The sequence below is a fragment of the Myiozetetes cayanensis genome, unplaced genomic scaffold, assembly GCF_022539395.1.
Source record: "Myiozetetes cayanensis isolate MyiCay16 unplaced genomic scaffold, myiCay2020 scf7, whole genome shotgun sequence".
Taxonomy (NCBI): Eukaryota; Metazoa; Chordata; class Aves; order Passeriformes; family Tyrannidae; genus Myiozetetes; species Myiozetetes cayanensis.
The window spans coordinates 49,857,502-49,881,980 of NW_026087964.1; the positions used below are offsets into that span (position 1 = coordinate 49,857,502).

The following is a 24,479-nucleotide window of genomic DNA, read 5'->3' on the forward strand; positions in this document are numbered from 1 at the left end:
GTTGACAGGAGGGAACGGCAACGACTTCTAGGCAAAAGAAACTTTTAAAGTGTTAACTAAAAATGGAAACAACCAACCGACCCTGACAGACAGGGCGGGTACAGTCACTCGCTAACAGCCATTCCCCCTGGACAAACCCAGGGGCTACCGGGGGCGGGAGACGAGGGGGTGAATTTCAAAGCGACCAAGGGGAGCTGATGCCGTCCGAGGAAGCACCGCGGCCGGCTGCTCCCCCCACGGCGGAGTCTGTGCTTCTAGGGGCGGCCACGGCCCCGTGGCGGCAGGGGGGGTTGCCGGGGACGACCCCCTCGCCTTAGCTGGCCTCGTCCGAGTCGCTGTAGTGGGAGCGGGGCGAGAACTCCCCGTCGCTCCTGTGGGACCGGGGCGAAGTTTTGCTCCTCTCCTGCGGCGGCTGCCCGGGCTGCGGCAAGAGGAGGGCGGGGGAAGGGGCTCTCTGTCCCATCAGGGCGCCCTCCGCAAAGGAGGAGAAGTGCAGCGGGTCGAGCTGCACCGAGTAGCCCCCCGCGGCCGGCGGCGGGGGGAAGCGAGTCCTGCCGTGCCCGGGGGGCGACGCTCTGGGCGGCCCCGGCGGCGGCGCCGGCGGCCCCGGTGGCGCTCCGGCCCCGGCGGCGGCGCAAGGAGGCTCGAAGGGGGCCCCGCGGTGCTCGGCCTTGCCGGGGCCGTCGGGAGGGGCGGCGGGGCCGTGCAGCAGCTCGGCCAGGGCGCTGATGTAGATCTGCGCCATCTGCAGCGTCTCGTACTTGGAGAGCTTCTTGTCGTTGTTGAAGGAGGGGATGACATTGCGCAGCTGGTCGAAGGCGTGGTTCAGCCCGTGCATCCTCCGCCGCTCCCGCGCGTTGGCCGCCAGCCGCCGCTGCTTCTGCACGCCGCTCACCTGCGCCCGCAGCCCGGCACCACCACCGCCGCCGCCGCCGCCGCCCCGCGGCCGCCCGCCGCCCCGCGCCCCGCCGGGGCTGCCCCCGCTGGCCCGCGCCGCGCCGCCCTCCGCCGCCGCCGCCTCCTCGTCCTCCGCGGGCAGCAGGTAGCGCGGCGAGGCGGCGGCGGGCAGGCGGGCGGCGCAGCACACGCCGAGCCACGAGCCCGGCGCGAAGCCGCCGCACCCGCCCGGCTCCGGCCCGGGCCCCGGTCCCGGTCCCGGCGGCGGCTCGGGCGGGTCTCGGGCGCGCTCAGCCCAGGGCAGGCTCATGGCTCCAGCGCCGCGCGCGCACGGGGCGGCGCGCGTGGCGCCCCGACGGCTCCGGTGTCGGAGCGCGCGCCGCGCCCCCCTTTAAGGAGCGGCACGCGCCGGGGTCCCCCCCCCGCCCCCTCTTCCCCCGACACCCCGCTCCCTCCCTCCTCGCGCCCCACCCCTCCTGCCGCGCGCCCTGCCACTCGCGCCGGTCGCGTGTCGGCGCGGCCAATGGAGACGCGCGCGCGGGGCCGGCGCGTGCGGGAAGCCAATGGCGCGCGCGGGGCGCGGGGTGTGGGGGCGGGGGAGCGGAGGTTGCGGGGGAGGGGGTGATCCCGGGCCGACGGCACGCGCGGCCACGCCCCGCCCCGCCCCGGCACGGCGCGCGACGGGCGGGATCGGGTGCGGGGGGAGCCCCGACGGCGCGGCCGGGGGAACCCACACCGCGGGAACCCACACCGGGGGAACCCACACCGCGGGAACCCACACCCGCCGGCACCGGGTCCTGCCCGCAGCCTCCCCCTCCGAGGATGCTCCGTCGCGCCGGCCAGGGGAAACGTCCCTCTCCTTCCAGCCCCCGCCGGCCAAATCCCGGAGGCTCCGGTAAATGCCCTCCTTGGCCTCCCGGTGCCGGACGGCGGTATACCGCCGTCGGTCCGTCTGCGACCCTGCTCGAGGTAACGGAGCGCTGCCCGCCCCGGGGCGGCCGCCGTGCGCGGGTGCGGCCGCGAAGCCGCTGAGGGTGCGCCCTCGGTTTTAGAGCGTTAATCCCGGGGACACGCGGGAAACCTGCGTGGGACCCACCCAGTAGGTGAGACGCGTTGGCGTTTGCCGCCGGGACAGCACAGTGCCCCCGGCGCTGCCACGTGTTCGGCAGGGTCCCGATCCCCCGCGAGCGAGCGCTTTTGTTGGGCCAACAATAGCTGCCCAAAGGTGGTGAAGAGGGAAATAGCTCCGTGCACGCATCTTAACTTCCCTTCCGCGCAGCCTCCCCTCCCGCCACCGCCGCCTGCCTGGAGAGGAGAAGTGGAGGTTTGCCCATGTGAATAGGCGTGTGGAGAACAAAGTGATGGGCACAGTATGAGGTAGATATGTTTTTTCAAAAGTGAATAACTCTCGAGCCAAGGAGGGAGCGAGGGAGCCCAGCAGCTCAAAGCTGAGCGGCGGTGACATGGAATGAGCAGCCTCACTAGTTTAGGAAGCTGGCTGGGCATGCTTGGCGCATGGCAGGCGCCTGGGGCCCACCTTCCACAAACAACTGGATGTTTTTAGGCACACGGGATACTGATGGTTTGCTTTCTTTAAAAACAACTTGAGGCAAGCCTTTTTTTTTTTTTTTTTTGGGGGGGTGGGTAATTCTGTTTCAAAGGCAAAAGCTGCTGGATACTCCCAAACCAAATTGTCAATTTTTATCAAAATGAAAACCTTTACTTGGTAAGAAAGACGATAAGGAGCAGAAGTTAATACCTTGTTTCTGTATATTATCCACAAAGTTGCCAGACTATTTGTATCTTACAACCACTCTTATATACTCCTTTTTATAAGGAGTATAAATGCTTCTATCATGAATAGAATAAAAAGTCCTCTGAACGGTGCTTTTTGCCAGCGAAACACCCAGCCCTCCAGCTTCTCTTTCAGTCTGCAGCAGGCACTGCGTGCTCCCTCACTGAGTCCCCATGGCACAAGCGTGCTTTGCCAGCAGCCCTGTTGCTCTTCCCTCCCCAGGGTTAAGCTTGAGCATTCCCCTTTGGAACGCCGGTTGCTGTGGCTGGGAACTGCTCCATGCAAGGACCACAGGTCAAAGCTTGGAAATGAGTGGTAGCCTTGCTAAGCAATAGCCACTGACACGCATTTCCAGAAGCCTTACAAGCTCCCAGGCACGGGGAGACCCATGATGGCGCAGTGCTGAAGTCTTAAACATCTCACTCCAGGCTGATGGGCCATGGGGCTCTTGGGGCCTCCTTGATAGGAGGCCCCATCCTTCATCCCACAAGCCACGCACTAGACCCTGGGCATGGATGGGAGCAGCATCCCACTAGCATCTCATGTCAACGCGAGGCGACTGGTGCCCTGGAGGGGCCCTGGCCTCTGGGTACCCTGCACTGCTGGCTGGGCCAGGGCTGCTGTCACGTGCTGGTGAGCTTCCCTTAGCAGTACTTCAGTGACTTCATGGAGCACTGGGGAGATCAGCCTAACACCCCAGCATGCTCCTGGGATGGTCAGCCCGTCTGAGAAACACTACCAGCTGCTTATTTTTCAAGTGCATGTTTTGTGAGCGCATGCATGCTTTGAAACTGGAGGCATCTGAGACTCACTCGACAGTTTGCCTTTGAAAGGACACACACAAAAAGCTATTTTCCCCACTAACACCACTGCTCAGAGGGGGAAAAATGTTTCATTGAAATCCAGTGCCCCTCTCCATATGCCTGTATCTGCTGTGTGTGCACACGCACTCAAAGTCAAAGGCAAAGAGTGGTTTATGTCAGTGCTGGGTTTAGCTCTGCTCTCCCAGAATAAGATAAATGTAAGTGATGAAGAACTCCTGGGGCTGGCTGAACTCATTTTGTATTCAACACTGCCTGGCCCTTTTCTCTTCCCTTTCTCCCTCTCTTTGTATGTTCAAGCCTACTTGGGTTTCTTTTTTTCTTTTGTAGAAGTTGGTTCTTTTGAAGCGGTTCGAGGCACGCCCTGCTGCAAAGGGGACTTCACGGGAGTCGGAAACACAGGCACACCGGTCTGAAACACTTACTGTACAATAGCAGGAATGTAGGAAGCCTTGAAAATGAATCTGCTCTCTGTAAAAAAGTGTCAAAGCTTTCAGAGGAAAACAAACTGAACTTATCCCTGTATCTTTATGCAGATTTCCCCCTGATGCTCCTTTCCTACCCCCGAGACTGGTTAAGGGCTGAGGCAGTGGTCAGACAAGTATTAGTGTTACAGAAAAATGGGTTACAAAAAGGGGGAGAACAGACTTGCAAAAAACCTCCTCTGTCATTACAGCCAGAGACATTTTGAAAGCACACAAAGCACATGGGTCAGTCCTCAGCTTAATTGTACTCCACAGTCTAGTTGCTCATTCAACCCCATTTCAAGTTCAGCTGGCTGCTCTGCAGGCATCACCACTGGTCAGGAAGTATTTTATTCCTTCTCTTCCCTCGCCCCACTTTCCCCCCATTTTCTCCCATTTCCTCCCTTCCTTTTGAAAAGTGGGGAACACACACAACCCTCTTTCTACCTCCCCTGGTCTTCAGGCAGTAAAACATACGAGTGGGTAGAGACCAGGTTGTGAGTCTCACCCACTGAGATCAGGTAATCAATGCTGAATCTCAACCACAACCTGGTCAGTCCTACAGCAGAAGGAAGGAAACGGGATTCCTGCCCACCTGTGGCTGTCCTGCACCCTGGAACGGCCAACCCCATCTAGAAGCTACTACAGTGAGCAAAAACAAACACATAAAGACAATGTACAGTTGAATAATTTTCAGTTTTATCAACTGCATCATCAGAATATTCACCCAAATAAAGTGTTCATATTTACATTATTCAGACCAAGATTGCTTAAAGCAGAAGAGGGTCCAGCAGCAAGCCTTTCTTAGGTTCCTCCTATGACCAGTGCCTGATGCTTTACTGTCAAATGTGTTCTAAATAGACATTAGAAGTGATGACTGCAAGAAATGCAAAAGCCCAGGGAAATCACTGCAGACTTCAATATTTCTGAAACCTGCCCCTTTCCACTCAGGACAAGCAGGACCATGCTGCTGCTGAAGAGGATGTGCCCTCATTTGTGCAGAGCAATTTTCCTGGGCAGGTCATTACGATTACCCAATGTCACTTGCTTCAGCTCTGAGGGCTGGTAAAACTCCTATTTCTTGGTGACATCCCCATAAACATGTAGTGCAGACTTACGCTCTGGGGCTACCCCTGAGGACACCTGTCGTGTACAGTTAATTCTAGCATAAGTACCTCCACTGCCTCCAAGAGAAATACAAAGCATTGCTGTAACAATACTCACCTACCTCCTGCAGTCATTGTAAGGAATTGTGAATTTGGCTTTGCAATATGGGAATCTTACCAATGGATTTTGTACCTACATACACTTTGCCTATTTATTTAAATGGCTATAACTGTTACTGAGACTTCAGTCTATGCTCACCTTTTGAAAATAAAAAGCTTCATATTCAAGGAAGTGTCACTCATAAAACAATTTTCCTTTGGTCACTTTGTTTTAAACACCTCCTTGTATTACCCTTGGCTTGGCAAGAAGGTTCCACTAAAATTGCTAAGTGCCTTCAGTCCCACCAAAGCCTTGGAGAGTTGAGGCATTTCTCAGCTGTGGGACACTTTGAAAAGGAGGCCTCCAGAAAAACAAAACCAAACCATCAAGGCTCACCACACAAGTTTACAGGGCTGTTGCCATGGTCTGATGCATACTGCCATGGCCCAAGACAATCAGAGGACCTTGTTGGGAAGGTGGCAAGGTGGCAAGCAGTTTTCTCCTGTCCTAAGCTGAAAAAATCTGACTGCAGAGGTCTGCATTGGCTTGGACACTACTTCTGACAGGAATTGTAACCCAGAGAGCAGGCAATAGCTCAGACAAGCAGCTTTTGGATTTGGATCTGTATCGCTAAGCATACTCCAGAGCTAAGCTTTTGGAAGAAGATGGGTTAATGACTTAAAAAATATTTGTACACTGCACAGAATTGGAAGCTTTTCATTGCAATGAAATACTTCTTTAATGTAATGGGAACACTAATATCAGACCCAAGGGATCTGCTTGTGTCAGAGGCTTTATACCTTCCCAATCCTTGAGCTCCTCACGTCTCTAACAGTAATGTTATTCCAGCTGTAGTTTGTTCACTCTTTGCAGCGGGAACAATTCTGCAGGGCTTGTGAGTGCTCACATGCACCACCCACAGGTCCATCAGTTTAGTCACTCTTGAAAGGAGCAGTAACAGAACACTAATGATGATCCCTACTTTATGAACAAGTGTTGCCTGGCATGCTTTCATTAGCCTGTTAGTTGGGATATTTTATTAATATTAATCATATAGCCTAGAAAATGACCAGTGCCATCAACAGCTTTACGGCATGCGAACAGTATTTCCTCTGGTTTAAGATCAGAAAATTAACATCAATCCATCCACAAAGACAATATATTCCCTTCAAATTGCATCTGGTCACTTCCACTTGCTCTCAGTCTCTTGCACAAGAGCCCAGGGAGTGTTAAGTACTCCAGATTTGCTGGTACTAGATTTGGTTTTTTTAACTGATTGCCACATCATTTCCTCTTTCACTTTAGCCATCACACAAAGTACAGTTATAAAGGTTTGCTCTGGAAAAACATTCTAATCATAGTCTTGAGGTATAAACTAAAAAATTAGCTTGCAGTCTCTCTGTGGCACAGTAATCAGAAAGAAGTAACAGCTGAGATATAAGCAAGAGGAAAAAAGGAAAAAAAAAATCAACATCTGAAGCAGTCTGCCTTGCAACAGCAGCAGTACTTGAGCAGTAACCTGGGAGCTTAGGGGAGCTGCTTCACTTGTACTGGGCCTTGATCGTGTTCTCACATCCATCACCCACAAAGCTCTTGGCAATTAGGCAGCCCTGTGCCTGAAGGAGGTTTCTTAGCTGTGGAAAAGCCAGCTTGGAATTTGAACCTTTCAGGGTCTCCTGAGGAGAGAAGGTCTTTAAAATGTAAATAGTAAATATTTACAGTCACAGACGCCAAAATAATGTGGAGAACAGTGGTCCCTGTAAGGGGAGAAAAGCAAGTGAATTGATCCAAGGTGGTGCTGGTCAGCAACTCAGATGTATTTCTCCACAAAAGAAACATTTTGTCAGCTGAGAAAAAATACTACCTTGCCATCCACGGGAAATCCTTCCCTTTAATCCCTGACAGCAAAGAGCAAAGGGGCTTCTAGGAACTATCCATTTCCAACACAGCAACAACAGAACTTTCAGGAACCACCCTCATGAAAGGTTGTGAAAACAACCCCTTCTGAATGCATCTTCATCTGGTCCTCTACCTTGTAAATTAGGATGTCTTAAGATTTTTTCCTTGCTAAAAATGTAGAACCCTTTTTTTTTTTTTTTCCATGGGGTTAAGACAGAAAGACATACACAAAAATCAAGCATTTAAGAGAATTAAGCTTTAGGGGCATCTCAAAATTCCAAGCTATGCAGAAGACTCTCTCCAGTCTATTAGACAACAGACAGCTTCAGTAGAGCATTGATTGCAGTGACTGTGACAGTGTTTTCATCAGGTTTGTTCAAAGAGCAATGCTCAGTTGCAGTCCTGTAGCTCTTGGGAAGCAGTTCTCCTGTGACAGTAGACTTCCTGACTGCAGCAAAATCCATACTTCTGCCATCTGGCATACCCCTGATCTGCAGACCTGTTTGGTCTGGAGCTGGAGGGAGACTTGTAAACATCTGTATTTTACTTTATTTTCCAGGCATGAAGGATGCTTTGACACCATAAAAGTTCTAGAAACTCCCAAAGGGTGAAGCCTAGTGTTCATCTGCAGTGTGTAAGAGCTCTGTTGAGGCAGAAGGTGAGGTTAGACACAGCTTATGGCCTGCTGAGGCTTGGGAGCTTCCATCAGGAACCTGCAGTTTTCAGTAGCCTGGGTGTATGGCTCTCACAGTCCATATGAAATCCCCTACAAGGGTCACATAAGAGTTCAGCGTGAGAACCAGAGTTGTTCAACTTTGGAAGGAGGGATGGTAGGAGTAACAGGAGTAACAAGCATCCTACCCTGCCTGTTTCATGAAACAAAAAACCCCGTAACTTGCTTCAGCACAGTTACTGCATACACGCTATGAGGAATTATCTCCGCTGTAGGCCTGTGTGCCTTTGCATCCTGGTGAGAGCAAGGGGAGGTGACATCCTACGGAAAGGCAGCACGCAAGCAACGTCCAGCAAAAGCTGCTTTGCTGAACAAAAGCCTGGTGTCTCCACGGGTCCCTGAGTGCCCTGCCACCGCCGTCGCCGCCTGGGATGGACACGAGGGCATCTCTCTCCTACGTCTCCAGGCGTGACGGATCCCCCCAGCTCAGGGCACCTGCCCTGGCAGTGGGCAGTGCTCGGTGGGCACCTGCCCTGGCAGTGGGCAGTGCTCGGTGGGCACCGCTCGCCGGTCGGGCTCACACAGCCCGCACCACGCGGCTGAAGCTGCCCCCAAAAGCCTCGCCCCGGCGAGACGGCGGCGAGGCCACCACCCCGTCCCCTCGGGTGGGGTGTGCGCCCCGGGGCCGCCCCGCTGCCGGCAGCAGGTTGAATATTGTAGGTGTGGGCGATTAAAGTGTCGCCGGCACAATGGCGGTCTGTGTCCCATTCTCCACGCCCGGGCTCCTCTTTGGAAAGCGCACACAAGAGGTGACACGGCGCTGGCCCTCGCCATTATCCCGGCGGCATAGCGGCGCGGCCCGCCCCGTTTCCCGGGAAATGGGGCTCCTCCGGCCGCCGCGGGACCACCGCGGCCGCGCACGGCTCCGCGACACCCCCCATCCCCGCACCGGGGGAGAGGGGCGCGGCGCGGGGAGCGGGGGGGGGAGGGGCGAAAAGCCCCTGGCAGCGCCCCCGACGCACTTGTCGGAGTACAAGAGCTCCCCCCCCGACCCCGAGGCGCTTCCCGGCCGGCCCCCCGCCCTCGTCGAGGCACCGACGGCACCGAGCGGGACGCGGGAGCCGCCGCCGCGGGGCCGGAGCGGGAGGCGGTGCCGCAGCGCCACCGCCCGGGCGGCGCCGGGAACGGCAGCGCCTCCACGGCCCCGGTGGTCAGGGGCTTCCAGCTCCAGCAGCAGAGTAAACAGTGCTAACAGTGCGTTCTTTTCTTATCTTTTCCACTTGTTTGTTTTTTTTTTTTAAATTTTAATTTTAATTTTATTTTTGGCTATGCTTTAGCAAGCGACCACCCTTTGCTCAGGAATATGAAGTGTGGGGTGAAGGATGGAGGTGTGCATGCTAATGCACCATGCCTGCTAGTTCCTTGCCATGGCTTCAACCCATGAAACAGAAATTCCTGTCTGCACTTCAGGTTAACTTCTATTTATACTCCTGAAAATTACTGTGTGCCATGCATAATAACCCTCTGGCTGCAAGTTTTGGAAAGAAAGCCGCTTTCCTTATTCCAAAAGTCCATACTTATTCCATAAATGTTTAGAAGTATTTATGGATATGTTTTCCCTTTTCAAAGAACACATGCAAGACACATCAGACTTAATATACATATGAATAGGCCTACATTTGTCAGATGAGGTAGCACGTCTTTTAAAGTGAAGATGACAGTGATATTTACTGAAAACAATAAATGTGTTTGTGAAAAGTCAGATTTCCAGGTGTATCCCCTCTAGTCATACCTATCTTTTATCTTGATGTAGGAAAAACAAAGTTCCTTGTGTCCCATATCAGCTATACCTTCTGTTTTGTGTAGATAGACTGACAAGATAATTTTTAGTTATATAAAGGTGTTTAGGGAATTCTGTTTTGCTGGAGGAGGGTGGAGTAAGAAAACTTCATCTGCAGTCTCCTAAACCTGGGGAGATATAAAACCAATCCCAGCAACAGCAGATATTATTCAGAAAGGTCTGTAAAAGTTAGAGCAAGACAAACGAGTCCAGTGTTGCCTGAGCACTATTTCATAGAATAACACACTTTTCTGTTACACTACATCAATTTCTTGCTGTGTTAGTTGTCATGCCACAGAGACTATTCCTTAAAAATGTGTCAGATAGCAAGAGTAGCAAGTAACCGCATTATTTGCATTGTTCACAGTATTTGCTTTCTTTCTCCCGTTCCCCCGTGTGTAAGGAAAAGAATTAATTAGTAACAACATGGGTCAGCTGTGATTACTTTTACTGTGGTCCACAGTGAATATTCATATACAGGGAATATTCAAAACCAAACAAGACCTCCCCACTGTGTGTGTGAAGAAGCATGTCCCTGGCCAGTGGGGGAGAAAGGCAAGCTTACCAGCGGTGGCAGGGCCACAATGCACTCACAGAGCTGCCCACTCCTCCTTTTTTTTTTCTTGGCATTTGACAGGGACATGAGCGAGACTTAAGAGTGAGGCAAATGTAACACAAACTACCCACAAGAGGGTTTGGTGGTTTTTGTTTTTGTTTGTTTTTGTTTTTTTTCCCAACTGTGTTTTTTAATTTCTAGCAGTTGAATAATATTAAGCACCTTCACACCAGGCTTCCAGGTAAAATGCTTGTATTGGCATCTCCTGGCTGCTTCTGATTATGCTGAGTAGGAAAAGAGGGTCTCTTTGTAATTGAGTAAGGGGAATAAGTGACACCTCTGAGTCTTTCTTTGAGTCGCAACAAAGTTAGGTTCAGGTGGGGCATTTTCCTATATGTAGAAGGAGGATATGATATTTCCATCATGAGGCTGATTCTCATGGATATTTACAGATGGGGCTTTGATCCAGTTGATGATGCATCCCACATACAATGAGTGGGAGAGCTAACAGGAAAACTGTGGAGTTAGAAGGAGCAGCTGAGAAGGAAGGGCCTGCTTTTCACTTCCTTACTACACTTTTCCAGTGATGTCCCATCTGTGTACCAGTGTGGGGGACTGGGATACTGCACCCTGTGCAGCAATGGTGCTGCTGCAGCCCTGCAAGAAGCAAAAAGGCAGGCAAAGCTTGGCTGTCCTATTGGGCAGCCAGGTAGGAACCCTCAAATTAAATGGGTGGGTGTGTCTGTGAGCATCTTTGCCCTGAAATAAATGCCCATTTCCTTTCTCTTCCTGCTCTCCGTAGCCTACCTAGGCTCTGGTTCTGGGGTCCAAGTGGAGGTGGAGGGAGAGAGCAAGGGAACAGTTGAAACAGAGCTGTGTCGGGGAGCTGAGCTGCTGAGTGCTCACCTGCTGGGCTGTAGCACTAGGCACTTGTGGTGCTGTGAAAGTAAACCTTGGCAGAAGCTGTACCTGAGCTGCTGTGGCAGGCTGACCCTGGCTGGATTTCAGGTGCCCAGCAAAGCTGCTCCATCACTCCCCTTCCTCAGCTGGACAGCTGAGAGAAAATATAATGAAAGGCTTGTGGGTTGGAATAAGGACAAGGAAATATCAGTTATCCATTACCATCATGGGCAAAACAGACTTGACTCAGGGAAAATAAATTTATTGGCAATCAGATCAAAGTAGAGTAATTAGAAATAATCCCAAATCTTAAAATGTCTTCCCCTCGCCTCCCCCTATTCCTGGGCTTAACTGTATTCCTGATTTTCTCTACCTCCCTTCCCCTAAGCATCACAGAGGGACAGGGAACGGGGTCTGTGGTCAGTTCACATAATCTCTGCTACTCCTTCCTCTTTGGGAAGGAGCCACTCCTTCCTCCACAGACTCCTCACACTTTTCCCCTGCTCCAGCGTAGGGTCCCTCCAACGAGGGACAGTTCTTCATGAAGTGCTCCAGCATGTGTCCCTTCCATGGGTTGCAGTCTCTCAGGAACAGACTGCTCCAGTGTGGGTCCTCCACAGTGTCACAAGTCCTACCAGGAAACCTGCTTCATGGGCTCCTCTCTCCACGAGTCCACAGGTCCTGCCAGAAGCCTGCTCCAACATGTGCTTCCCATAGGGTCACAACCTCCTTTGGACATATATCTGCTCCAGCATGGCCTCTTCCGCAGGCTGCAGGTGGATCTTTGCTCCACTGTGGACCTCTATGGGCTGTAGGGGCACAGCTCCCTCACCGTGGTCTGCACCATGGGCTGCAGGGGAATCTCTGCTCCAGCAGCTAAAGCACCTCCTCCTGCTTCTTCTTCACTCACTTAGGGGTCTTCAGGGCTCTTTCTCTCACATATTCTCACCCTCTCTCCCAGTGGCAATTGCTTCCGGGCAATAACTTCTTCCCCTTGTTAATTCTGTTATCCCTGAGGCATTAACACTGTCAGTGGTTGTCTCAGCCTTGGCCAGCGACAGGTCCCCTTGGAGCGCGCTGTCATGGGCTCTCTTGCACATGGAGGAAACTTCTGGTAGCTTCTCAAAGAAGCCACCCCTGTAGTCCCTCCACTACCAAAATGTTGCCAACAAACTCCATACAGCTGCCAGTTTTCATGCCCTGTGAGACCAAGTTTACTGTGCTGCCACATCATCTGCTGCAGGGGCCAGGAGAGCAGCATAGGGCAGCACCTGCAGCCAAGAGGTTGCTTCAGGAGCTTGACGACTGTCTCATGCAGATGTGTGTGCACCCCCCAGACCTTTTATTAATGAGTTTGCCTTTAAACTCTTCATTTTGATTTGGTGGGGCAGCCTTAAGGATGATAGCTAGATTTGCAAACAAAGAAAAAATTATCTTGCATGGAAAGAAATGTTGGCCTTCCTGGTGCTGATAGGAATAATTAGCTACAGAAGCACTGAGCTGTCATGTCATGGTGGATGGGTGTCCTGGGCTTGCTGGCCTGCAGGTAGCTTTCTTTTTCCACTGGTATGGCAGTTATTGATGCCAGGCATTTGTACCACATATGGTCACTGCACCTGTTCATATATGCCCTACTTTGGGCAGCATGACCAGCACCCCTGGGGAAAGCTCCCTGTGGGAGAATAACCTGAGGTACAAAGACCTCCTGCCCTGACATGTGGTGTTCTCCAGCTGCTGGTGGGATCACAAGCCTGTCTGATAGGAGCTAGGGAAAAATGCACAACCTACATCTCTGGCTCTACAGTCCTGCTTACGAGCCTCAGGTGTGTACATAACAGCCCCTGCTCTTCTTAAGGGGCCAAAACTGGTCTGAAATGACTGCTGGGGCAGAAGGAACAGTGGTGAAAGTGTATCTCTGGCCTGTGAGCAGGTCAACCATTGCTCCTTCCTGCTGCCAGCCCACCTCGGTGGTGTAACCCTCTCCTTGGCTTTCTGCTTGTATCTCTGCGTGTGGGGGAAGAAAGATTTATTTTTCCCCCTATGTGAGTGAACTGGCTCTGAGATGCTGAATTCTTCCTCCTACCTCCGATTTCCTGTGTGACATGGAGTACAGTAGTTAATGACTTGAGAGTTCAGTTTTCCAGCTGTAATGTTTTTCTTTTTTCTGACAAATGTTACAGAAATAGATTCTATAATACACACAAAGCATCACACCACTGCAATGAAGGGGGGGGGGGGCAGATTTTGTAAGTCCTGAGAGATAACAAATTTATATTTATAACTACACCTCTTGAAAAGTATATATATATTTTTAATCAAATTCTTGGCTCTTTTAACATTTGGTCATTGGTGCAATTTTTGGGGTTAGCAATTTGTTCAGCTGTGAATCATTTTGCCAGTTCTGACCTTCTTTTGGAAGTTTCTATTTCTGGCCTCATGAACAATGCCTTGGGTGAGATGTGAGAGGCTGATAGATTGTGATGATGTCTTCACAGTTGCCCACTGCTCTTGATGTGACATGTGGATGCATGTGTTCATGTCACATTGTTTATTGAGACCTTTGTCTATGACTCAAATTAAGGGGTAGATACTTGATTCTGACTTTTATTTCAAAATAGGTCTGCAGAGTGAAGATGAAACATGGATATTGGGACTGAGAGAAAAATGGTTAAAGCAGAGCTGTGTTGGTATGATGCCTTTGTTGTTTTGAAGACTGTTTTTTCATTAACTACAGCACGAGCCTGCACATGGTAAGTTGGTTTCCTTTTCGTGTCATCGCCTTCATGCAGAGTTGAGAAATTAAACTTATCAGGGGCATTAACCTCCAGTAAACCGTATTGACCCAGCTACTGTGCTGTTTGAAGAAAGGCAGCTTTATGCTCTCATCACTTCATAACATCCTATGGAAGTGAGAAATAAAAAGGTGCTTCTAAAAAATCTGATTATGTTGGGCAAACAATACGAACACTTTGTTTTGTGAAGACAAGACAGAGACACAGGAGACTTTGGCCTGGTCATGCTGCGCTGGGTCACTGATGGCTATAATCATCCACTTGATTGGCTCAGCAGGACTACTTATCTCCAGGTATTTCACCATTGGTGAAGCATCTTAGTAAGTGATTTTTTGAAATCAGATAAAAATGTTTTCTTCCACTGCTCACTTTTTGTTTGCAGCTGGTATCTCAGAATGGTCATATGAATGCAATCACCATGCAAACAACTCATCTTTGTACAGCTGGCTTGCATCTCCACTGGAGCTACTGCAGCAGACACACTTGAGTCTTTAACATTATTGCTTCACTGGATTTTTATTTAAAGAAAGGGAAGGGTCCCATAGGGTTTGCCTTGATGTAGCCTATTATAGAGAGTCCGTATATAGTATCTGTAAAACCACCTAGCTCTAGAGAGGTGTGTCTGTGAGCATAAATGACATGGACAATGCCTCTGTTTTAGTGAATGACTTATGATACCAGCAAGACAGCACTTTCCAAGGGTTTATGATTACTTTACAGATCAGCGGTAGTCTAAAACTAGGGCCCTAGTAATTAGAGCTTGTCACTTGGCTGATTTTTATGAAATAATAAAAGTAGCCTAATTATAAAAACTTCTAGCATCTTGTGGCTAGGTATTTCGTGCCCACTGACTTAACTATTGGCATCATTACATAGGCACCTTTAAATTGTAACCTCAAGTCACTTTCAATAATCTAACTTCTTTTAGATTTTAAAGTTATCTGTATTCAGATTTTTTTTAATGTAGCAACGAATTGAGGACTCCTTCCAATGTACTTTCGAAACTATAAAATGAAATCCCCTGAATGCCTGCTAAGCTTAATAAAAAATTGTAAGAGGTCAAAAATATTATTTAAGTAAATAAAATACACTGAATGTAAAACAGCACAGAAACTTTGGATGCTGCAAGTTGATTTGTCATGGCTGATGTTATTGCAGTGATTCTGCACAACTTGCTAATGACTAGGTAATTAGGGTTAACATGTTAATGAAACCTAAAAATTGAGAGAGCCATCATGAATGAAATATGGGCTACATTCTCTCATGCTAAAACTTTTGTTTTAGGCAGTGTATGTCCAGCTCCATAGAAAACTAACCTCTGTGGAAATAAAGATGGCAGAATATGATTCTATAAAAATAAAGGCCATATTCCAAGAAAATTCCTACATTACAGTAAAACAGATGAAGGTGGGATGCAGTATTTCTACAATTCATGTCCCATACATGTCAGGGGTGATGAACTCCAAAATCATTCTCCAAAATGCTGTTTGTAAATGTTTTCTGAAATCTAAGCCTGACATCGATAAGCATGGTAAACCTTGGTGATTTCCACGGACGTGCTTCACTGAGCTGACTCACAGCAACCTGGCAAGCTCATCCCATCTCCATGGGCTAAATCCCCTTCAGTAGCAGCGCAGCGAAAACATTTATGAGTGGCCACTTTGCTGTAGGCTGAAAACACTACAGCACTCAGCAATTAAACAGGAAGAAACGCAAGTTTAGAAAACAATTTTATTAGACAAATTATTTAGACAAATTATACACAGAAAGCTCTGCCACTTGTAACTGAGGCCTCCAAAAAGTGTTTTGTGTATCTGTATAATAGGCAACACATCAAAATAGGCCTATTTTAAATATCGTACATGGTTAACAGGTTTTTTAATAGCTAAAATCACGGCAACATCTGGTATGTCCCTACGTAGCTTGTTGGAAAGAAATTTTCTTCTTTTTTTCTCCTTTTTTTTTTTTTTTTTTTTTTTTTTTTTAATACTCAGAAGTGTGTATGAGTTCATGAATGTTACAAGGGGGAAGCAAGTTGTGCATGCTTTTAGACACTTGCTACCCTGGAAACAAAATGGCCTTTTGCACGATAAGAATTTGTTCTGCCTTACACAGTAGACAATATTGGAAGATTTAGTACAAAAAACAGTGACAGTACAAGATGCTCCCCCAGAACAGAATTAGCATCAAAATAGAATAGATCTGAAGAATATACCTTTTAATTTATCCTAAAGCAAATCACATAGGCTGATTCCTATTAATCCTAGCCAAAGAATGAATTAGATTAAAATAAGTTGTATGGTTGCATTTAAAAGAAAACCAAACAAAAAAACCTCACAGGATAAACTGCTTGCTTTCTACTTAACCGCATTTTTAGTTTCAAGGATTACAAATTGAAAGCACTTCCTACGTTTCTAACAGGTAACAGTGTTACTTAAAAAAGCTGGTGCCAAAGTAGGCACTGGTTTTGCTCTCACTGCTGTTCTTTTTCTTACTCTATACAGTTGGCACTAATGTAAAAAATACATAGCTCCTCTAAACCTAACTTAACATAGAAAGGGTTAAAATGAGCGCCTGTTCATATTTTTTTCCTTAGAACAATACATGATTATAATTAAGGCCACATCTGTATATCTCAAGGGCTTATTTTTTTTTCTCTACTAACACCATTATTGTATTGATCAACTGTACTGACTTGGAAAAGGATTTATTAACCTTTGATCTATGTTTAACTTCTCTAGAGCTATATTAGTTGTTCATGAACATGGTATACCTAAGAGAGAGTTCCATTTGTCTAATTAATTAAAAGGAAAATTATCAAGATTAGCCTTATAGAATGCTCAGTAGCCAATGCAAAACCTAACCAAAGGAGTTACATCTAGGTACAAACATTAAATTGCCCCGGATGTTCTAATAAAAAAGTATAAAATATGCTCTGTTGGCAAACGATGCAAGTCAGAATAACATTAAAGCAACCCGTCTTTTCTAAACGAAAAGACACCCTGCACTGTACATCTCTCCTGTATACAACACATTTTTACTAAAGCTTTATTAAACGAATTGCAATAGCAGCGGCTGCCATTTTATAGCTATATATACATGTATATATATATACACATACCTTTGTGTATATATGTGTATATATATATATGTATGAGATACTAATTTATTTAACACAACAGAGGCTCCTGCCATATGATACAGTTTACTGTACATAAGAAAAACTTTTAAACTTTTAACACTGTACAATCACATAAAGGTCATATGCACTGTTGCAGTGCAAAAGTAGATTTAACTGTAGTCTTTACTGGCATAGTAATGGCTTTTTGTAATCCTACAAAATTGCATTCTTATATTATGGGGCCTGAATGATCTTTTAACTTCATTTGTTTTCTTTTTTTTTTTTTTTTTTTTTTTTTTGCCTTTTTTTTTTTTTTAATTTTTCCTTTTTTTGTACTGCAGGGTTTGCCTTTGGTCCACAGTTAAAAGGACACACAGCAGTGGAGCGCTGACTGGATGCAGCAGAGTATATGAAAAATACTTAAGTTATTGCAATTATAGTAAAAAAAGACGGTGGGGAGGAGGAGCAAATGCCCTTCTGTAAAGTAATCCTCAAGGTTTTTCTATGCATGAATAGCTGCACATTTCCTATATTTAAAGTATATGAAAAGCCTGAAGTAACCGAAACCTAATGTGGTGATAAACCAAAGAATAAGTGATTCAAGTAGTAAAGAGAATAAGGGGAGACAGAAGAGACCAGACTGAGAAAGCAGAGAAGAGGAGGAGGAGGAGTAAGAGTTGCTACTAGTAATTCTGATTCTTAAATAAAATAAAGGAAAAAAACCCCAAAACAACCCAAACAGAAAATAACCCTCAAACAAATTAAAAAAAACCCCAAACCACAACCCTCAAAATCAAAAAATAAGGAAAAGAAGAAAGGTTACATCCATGTTAGTCCCACAATATTACAGCTGCTCCTTGCAAAGGGAGTCCTAAATAAGAAACAGTGAAGAAACTTGTTCTGATGCTCAGATGGAGGTGCCTCGGTCTGGGTCACTACCAATATTCAGGCCCAGAGTAGGAGTTGGTTGGTAAGGGATAGATGACATTGTTTTGATGGGGCTTCTGAAAAAGCCGCCGTTGGGTGCCCTGTGCCTGAAAGGGCCAGTTCGGTGCTCGGGCACGCTGCCGAAGGAGAAACCCGAAGCAGCTTTAGCAGACAGAGTGCGGCTCAGAGTCTGGATCTGCTCTGGTATGAAGGTGGTTGTGGTGATGTGAGTGTTTCTGAAGTCACTGATTTGCTCCAGTGCCTGACGTGTGGGTAAAGTGTCAATGTCCAGCGGGGTCAAGTCAATCGACGAGGTGGAGAACTGTTTATGGGGACTGTCGTCGTCTGTGCAGAGGCTGTTCACGCGCCTGTGGAGGTGCTCCAGGTCGATCTCCTTGTCGTCCTGGGGAATGAGAAAAACAAGAGGCACCACTCACCACCGCCGTTTGTGCTGGGTTGAAGTTTCACAGGGTGATCAGAACGGCTCGGGAAGCACAACGCACAATTAACTAGAGCTGGCTGTTGGCTCACGGTGTCTCTGAATGTCACCAGCAAACACCCCACCGCCTGAAGCCGGGGAGGGGGTGAAGCCAAACCGAGGCAGACCCTTACACCACAGCTACCTTCAAACCCTGAATCCAAACAAAAAACCTCAAAGCACCACCAGTAGATTTTCAGGACAAGCCAGGCTCAGAGCTAGGTGGGGTAGACTAGCACCAGCTGAATAACAGTAAACTGCATAATCTGAAATGCCTGGAGTGATGCCAGTTCTTCAACTCCGCAAGGAGAACTAAATTTGGATGTCAACATGGGAGGCTCTGAGGGATCAGGTTGCCATCTTTGTCATCCTCTCAGGGTTCAAGGAAGGGCTAGAAACATCTCAGGTTCCTTATTGCCTTTATAATGTAAATTGTGGTATAGAAAAGCTGAACATACAGAGAAAAAACTGAAGCGCTGGTGACTCACTGACATCACACAGAAAGGAGTACACCAGCCGATTTTAAATTACAATGCAAACGGAGGGATTAATTATCTTCTTACCTACAAAGAAGCAGTTCCATCTATTCTGATGGAATTATACTTTTGTGGGTGAGAAGATAAGGCGGCCTGATGTATTTATTATAATATATCATTGCTCCTCTTACCTCTGTCCCTTTTCTTTCTTAAATCTCTCCTCCCAGAGAACTCAATTAAACAAGCTTGTTTGTTATAATTGAGAATTTAAATGCACAGAATTTAAAAAAGAGGAGGAAATCCCCGGTGACCCAATAAATCACCTGTATTGTATATACATATTTCTACTTAACTGTAAAGCTTAATTCAAAGCAGCATTAAGTATACATGTACAGGGGTATTCCCTCAGTCTTGGTAGCATAGCTCATTCAGAACAAAAAATCAATTTTAACTAACCTTAAAATTTACCTTAATCTCTGTGAAATTTACTGGCTCTTCCAGGCCACTAGAAATATCTCACATTCTAGGACCTCACAGAGGATAATTAGGCAGCCGATAGATGTGCACTGATGACTTCCAGCCTTGATTACTGAAATTCAATGACTGGCTTGATCCAGAACTCCCTGAATCAATGGCACAACTCCTAGTGTTGAAATTCAATGGCTGGCTTGATCCAGAACTCCCTGAATCAATGACAAAACTGAATGGGCTTGAGATCCCTCCTTTGTGTAGGAATGGAGTCAAGCACTCTGAAAAAGTTCACACCTAGAACAAACTGCAGGAGTTCATCTACTCAGCAAAATGGATCACTGAACATTTGCACTGGTACCATGCTGAACACAGAGCCCAACTGGAAGGAGACTGAGAGGCCACCTCCTCTCTGGGATTTTAACCTCTGAGGGCAGGGACAGGGAGGCAAACCAGAGGAAAAGGGGCAGGGAAACAGGGCATCAGGGATCTCCCAGGGACTGGATGATCACTGGCCACAGAGGCTTTGGTTTGAGCTCATCATGGGAAGGAAAAAATGCAGTGCTCATTTCTTGGACTTAGCTTTCTGTCTATAGTTTATTCACAGGTGACATAGACATGGATGCACATAACAACCACACAGGTGACATCAAATCCAAACGCATTCACCAAACGCTCTCTCCTAAAAAAATTTGGAGCTGCATATGGATGCAGGAGAACGAGGGCCACATCAGAAGCTAAAGAAATGTACAGAGGCTCCATTAGCACGTGCAAGTCATGACTATGTCTCTGAGGGACAGTCCTAAATATTTTTCTTTTTTTTTTTTTTTTCTGTTTTGCTTGGGTTTTGTTTGTTTGTTTTTAATTTTGAAAAAAAAAACATACAAACACTTTGTAATTTAAAATGCCAATTGGGAAAAGATTGAAATTTCATAATTTCTGAGCCTCTACAGGTTACTCATAATAATCCTCTTTCTTTTACAGAGATGCATTTGGGGCTAGGGTCAGACCAGTGAAAATATATAAGCGGTGATATTCTCCCATGCTTAGCCCACAACCCAATCTCCACCCAACTGATACACCAAAATGAGACCCACTCACAGTAAGATTGTGCATATCTCCATAATATGATCTTTCCTCTTCTCTCTTGTGTGATCAGTAGTGAAATATTCAGCAGTTTTCACATTTAAATTATCATCAGGCTTCAGAGTCAACATCCCATTGAGATTACTGGGGCGGTTCATACTTCTCTCAGAGCTACTGTTTAAGGCTGTCTGCAGACTCAGGCAGACATCATTGAATGGGTTACTTCTGGCACGCGACTGAAATGTTATCTTCGCAACCATAAGACAATTTTTTTTCAGTATAAATGCTTGCATTCTGGAGCACAAGATGGCAGCCACCAGGAAAAAGGGTTGGCTTGCTGACCACAAAGTGGCCCAATCTGACCCCCGATTCTGGACTAGTGGCCTGGAAGAGCCAATGGATTTCATGGAAGCTAAAATGAATTTTAAGAAAGTTAGTTAAGATGTATTTCTTGCTGAATGACTCCCACATCCAAGATAACGGGGACATTCAGCACATACGTCCACGTTAAACTCAGTTTTGAGCCAAGCTTTTCAATTTAGTGTTGAGATGCAATTTTAAATGCTAAACTAATAACCATATAGCAAAGGTCAAGGAGGCCAAATTATACCATTTGTGGAAAGTATACACTTGAATTTCTCAGCATTTGAAAATAGAAAGAGAAAATATTTTACTTGTATAAAATATCTGTGTGGGTTTTTTTTGTTTTCCTTTGTTATTGATTTTCATGTTTTGCACCAGATAAATATGAAGTATGAAGTTCTGAAAGTTTGGATGAACAACAATAAAGAAAATTTTAGTTTTTTAAAATAATTTACCAGTTGAAACTATATGGTTTCCATTTCTGAGAAACCCAGCTTAAAGACTAGAGATTCCTTTTTTTTTTTCCTTTTAATAATGGTCCGGTCCAGATCTTGAACAAAAAAAAAAAAAAAAAAAAAAAAAAAAAAAGCTTGGGAATTAAAACAGGCAAGAAAAGATTAAACGTATTTTAACATCAGTGCCAATGCTGTCTAATTAGGTAGGGTAATTAATCCTTTCCTATTACACAGCATTAGATTAGCAGGAATAAACACAATGGAGAAACTGCAGAGAAGGCAAGACCACTGCACACAAATTAACAGCAATACCCCACAAGCTACACAGATGTGCCTAATCTACACAGACAGAAAAGCTGTATTTGACAGTGCTGCATTAAAGCTCATATTTGGGTTCAGCTTTGGGTGTTGCTGCCAGGTTTATTTTAATAAATTGTTTTGTCCCTGATATTTTTTTAGTATTTTGTAGATGTAAATACTTAAATATAAAAGTAAGAAACTTGGTGTAAAGTTGCATAAAGCTCAGATGGCTGGTAAATGGACAGGTAGGTTATCACAGGAAGGAAAGCATTATACATGCAGGTGTAGAAGCAAACTCATCTCCCTGTGGCTTCTGTCCAAGATTTTCTGAAAAAATCTGTAGCAAATTTCAGAAATAAGTCTGGCCTGAACCTGAAAAATCTAATGTAGCCTTACTTCCCTGGACTTCAGGTGCAATAACGAGAACTGAAGTTCATGGAAGTCTCAAGAGGTCAGTATTTCTGAAAAGGGGACAAGACTCAGCCACTGAGCTTAGGGAATATATTTTTCAAGAAGAAACCAAGAAACCTGGTGAAAATTAGCTGTCACCAATGGGAATAACGAACCAAATATTGATGTATTAATAATGTACTATTCTACAAGTAAGAGTTGGGTTTTACTCAGAATAGTTGCATATTTATACATCATCCACATACATTTATTTCCATTCAAAGAATTTATTTTCTAGAAAGAATAGCTAAAACGGTTTTGAGGAACATAATTTGTCTTAAAAAATCAGGAAGTTAACGAAGTATCTCAAAATTTGACTCCCCACCCTCTCTAGTGCTATAAAGTCAAGGCAGCAATATTTAGGGTGCATGGAAATTCCCCAGGAGAAATGGAGGGTCTAATACCTCTTTTGATGGAACCCGGGAGCCTTTCCTTTTATTCCACCACGTTTCCAACATTGCAATGAAACAGGATAGGACAATCCCTGCAGCGAGGATGCAGAAAACACCTGCAAAACTTTTTATGTCCAGGGCACCTCCTTTCTGTTTGGTATCCACAGATGAGTAAAGATCACACTGACCATTCTTCGGCCACCACTTATGCTTCAGTATGTCCATGTCGCCATTCTGCTGCAGCTCCAAAATCCTGGAGGGGAAAGCACAGAAGTCAGTGGCTACAGCAGGGCAGTGGACAGCGGCACCTGAGAGTGTGAGGATGTAATCTGACTACTTGCAACCTTCCCATATGTCTTGGAAAGCCAAGAAGCTGATGAGCCCACACAGACAGATTTAGCCAGCAAAGAAAGCTTGAATATGGGGTTGCCTGTTGGACTGAGCACGTAGATATCCGTGTTCTACTCCAGATGCAGGAAAGAACACAAAAGTCTCTCTGGTCTTCTTTCACAACCTTAATAAAAAGGCTTTACTTCATATACCATATTTTCTTAACCGGCTTTCACTACAGACTATGTCAATAGACTTTTGTAGTGAATTAGATATTTGACAATATTTTGCATTTTAATCACTGAAGAAGAGACGTTTCAATTAAAAACCCCCAAACCAGAAGGAAAATACAGTCCAGATGGACTGCAGGTTACACTTTATTGTAAATTGATCTTTATCAGGTTACATACTTGCTGCTTTGGAGAGAGAGAGAGAGAGAGAACAAAGCCATCTTATTGCAGTCAGTGGTGACCTAAACTAATCTTGCTTAATGTGAGAATGCAGCCTGGTGATAAGTGATTCCACAGGAAGGTTCCTTGCTGTGGAATTCACTTGTCCTTGGACCTACATACCCAGCCCACAAAGATTTACTGGGCAGCTTGCAATGACAATGTATTTAACTAGACTTCCCGTGGGATGAGCAGTTTGAGAAATGAAAATTTTGTTTGTAAGAAGATTTTCATATTTAGTTCATTTATTCCTGAGGAGAGTGTTTTTTTAAAAAACATCAAGGAATGACAAGAGTAACAGCTGGGTGCCTCTGGTTATCCAAAATAAAAAAATTCAATGATTACACCTAAAAAGAATAAAACAGAGGAAATGTTTTCCTTCATATAATACATTTGTTTTTCATTTCAGCGTTGGAAGACAAACAATTACTTGCACAACCATTTGACACAGCATGCAAAGAAATCCAAGTGCACACAAACCAGCAGAGGTCTGGCTGTTGCTGCCAGAGGAGGAAGAAAAGCTGTCCTACTCTCTCAGGGCTACCATAACAACTCAATGCAGTGGTCTACATCAACCTCGAAAGGGACCTTGAATGCACCTTGGAAGCACAGGGCAACTGCTCTATATAGAAGTTACTCAGTCTCTGATGCTGCTTGAACAGGCAGTCATGTCAATGAAGTCACTTAATTTTCTATGGTACATCCAAATGACCATATATTTATCCTGTGGTCCTACCAGTAATAGGAGACTTTTCACAGCCACCAGTGGCTGATATCTCAGCACAACTCTGGAGTGAGCTTCTTCTTCCTACCCAGTAGTACATCTGGTGGCTGAGATCATGACCTGTTCAGAGGGGAAGTGCTTGTTCACCTCTGTGCTGTATCAAAGGGGACAGTGCCCTCGAAGAACAGATCACAGGCAATACACATGTCCTTGGAGATGCCAGAATCACCTTGTTCATATAGCTTTGTGTTTATGAGAAGTGGGATAAATTTGATGCAGTGCCTGCTGACACTACATCGCTGAAGGTCCAGCCCTGGAGAAGGGCAAACAAGGTCACAGTTGCCTGGGCTATATTTTGAATTCTCCCAGACTCAGTGCCAACTTAGGGTTGGCAGGAAGCAGGGATGTGTCAAGGGTGGAAGAATTCTCCGTTCTGTTGCAAGAGACAGAGTAGCTGTTATGTGACATCCATGTTCAGAGGAGCTTTGGAGGCATGTGGACCATACACAGGAGTGCCGCCATTGCTGCTTTCACCTGCCTTTTGGGAGTGTGTAGAGAGGCTGAAGCTACAACAAGTGACAGGAGAGATGCAACTGGGATAAACTAGAAGATAAGAA

At 46.4% G+C, this 24,479-nt stretch overlaps 2 protein-coding genes across 3 annotated transcripts in view; both read right to left on the reverse strand.

The window, feature by feature from the left end:
* Window positions 1-313: 313 nt before the first annotated feature.
* On the reverse strand, window positions 314-1,207 carry ATOH1 (atonal bHLH transcription factor 1). Its single transcript, XM_050338797.1, has one exon. It carries the CDS (start codon window positions 1,205-1,207, stop codon window positions 314-316), a length of 894 nt encoding a protein of 297 aa, XP_050194754.1.
* Window positions 1,208-15,799: 14,592 nt separating this feature from the next.
* Window positions 15,800-24,479, reverse strand: part of GRID2 (glutamate ionotropic receptor delta type subunit 2) — a 699,409-nt gene continuing 690,729 nt past the window's right edge. For both annotated transcript variants that reach the window (XM_050338709.1, XM_050338708.1), the window contains 2 exons: window positions 22,372-22,612; window positions 15,800-18,294 (listed from right to left, as the gene is read on the reverse strand). In XM_050338709.1, coding sequence (XP_050194666.1) covers window positions 17,872-18,294; window positions 22,372-22,612 — 664 coding nt within the window. In that variant the 3' untranslated portion in view covers window positions 15,800-17,871. The remainder of the gene's footprint in view (window positions 18,295-22,371; window positions 22,613-24,479) is intronic.

Excerpts from the sequence above, each read along its gene's own strand:
- ATOH1 (XM_050338797.1), bottom strand. The coding sequence starts at position 1,207 with ATGAGCCTGCCCTGGGCTGAGCGCGCCCGAGACCCGCCCGAGCCGCCG.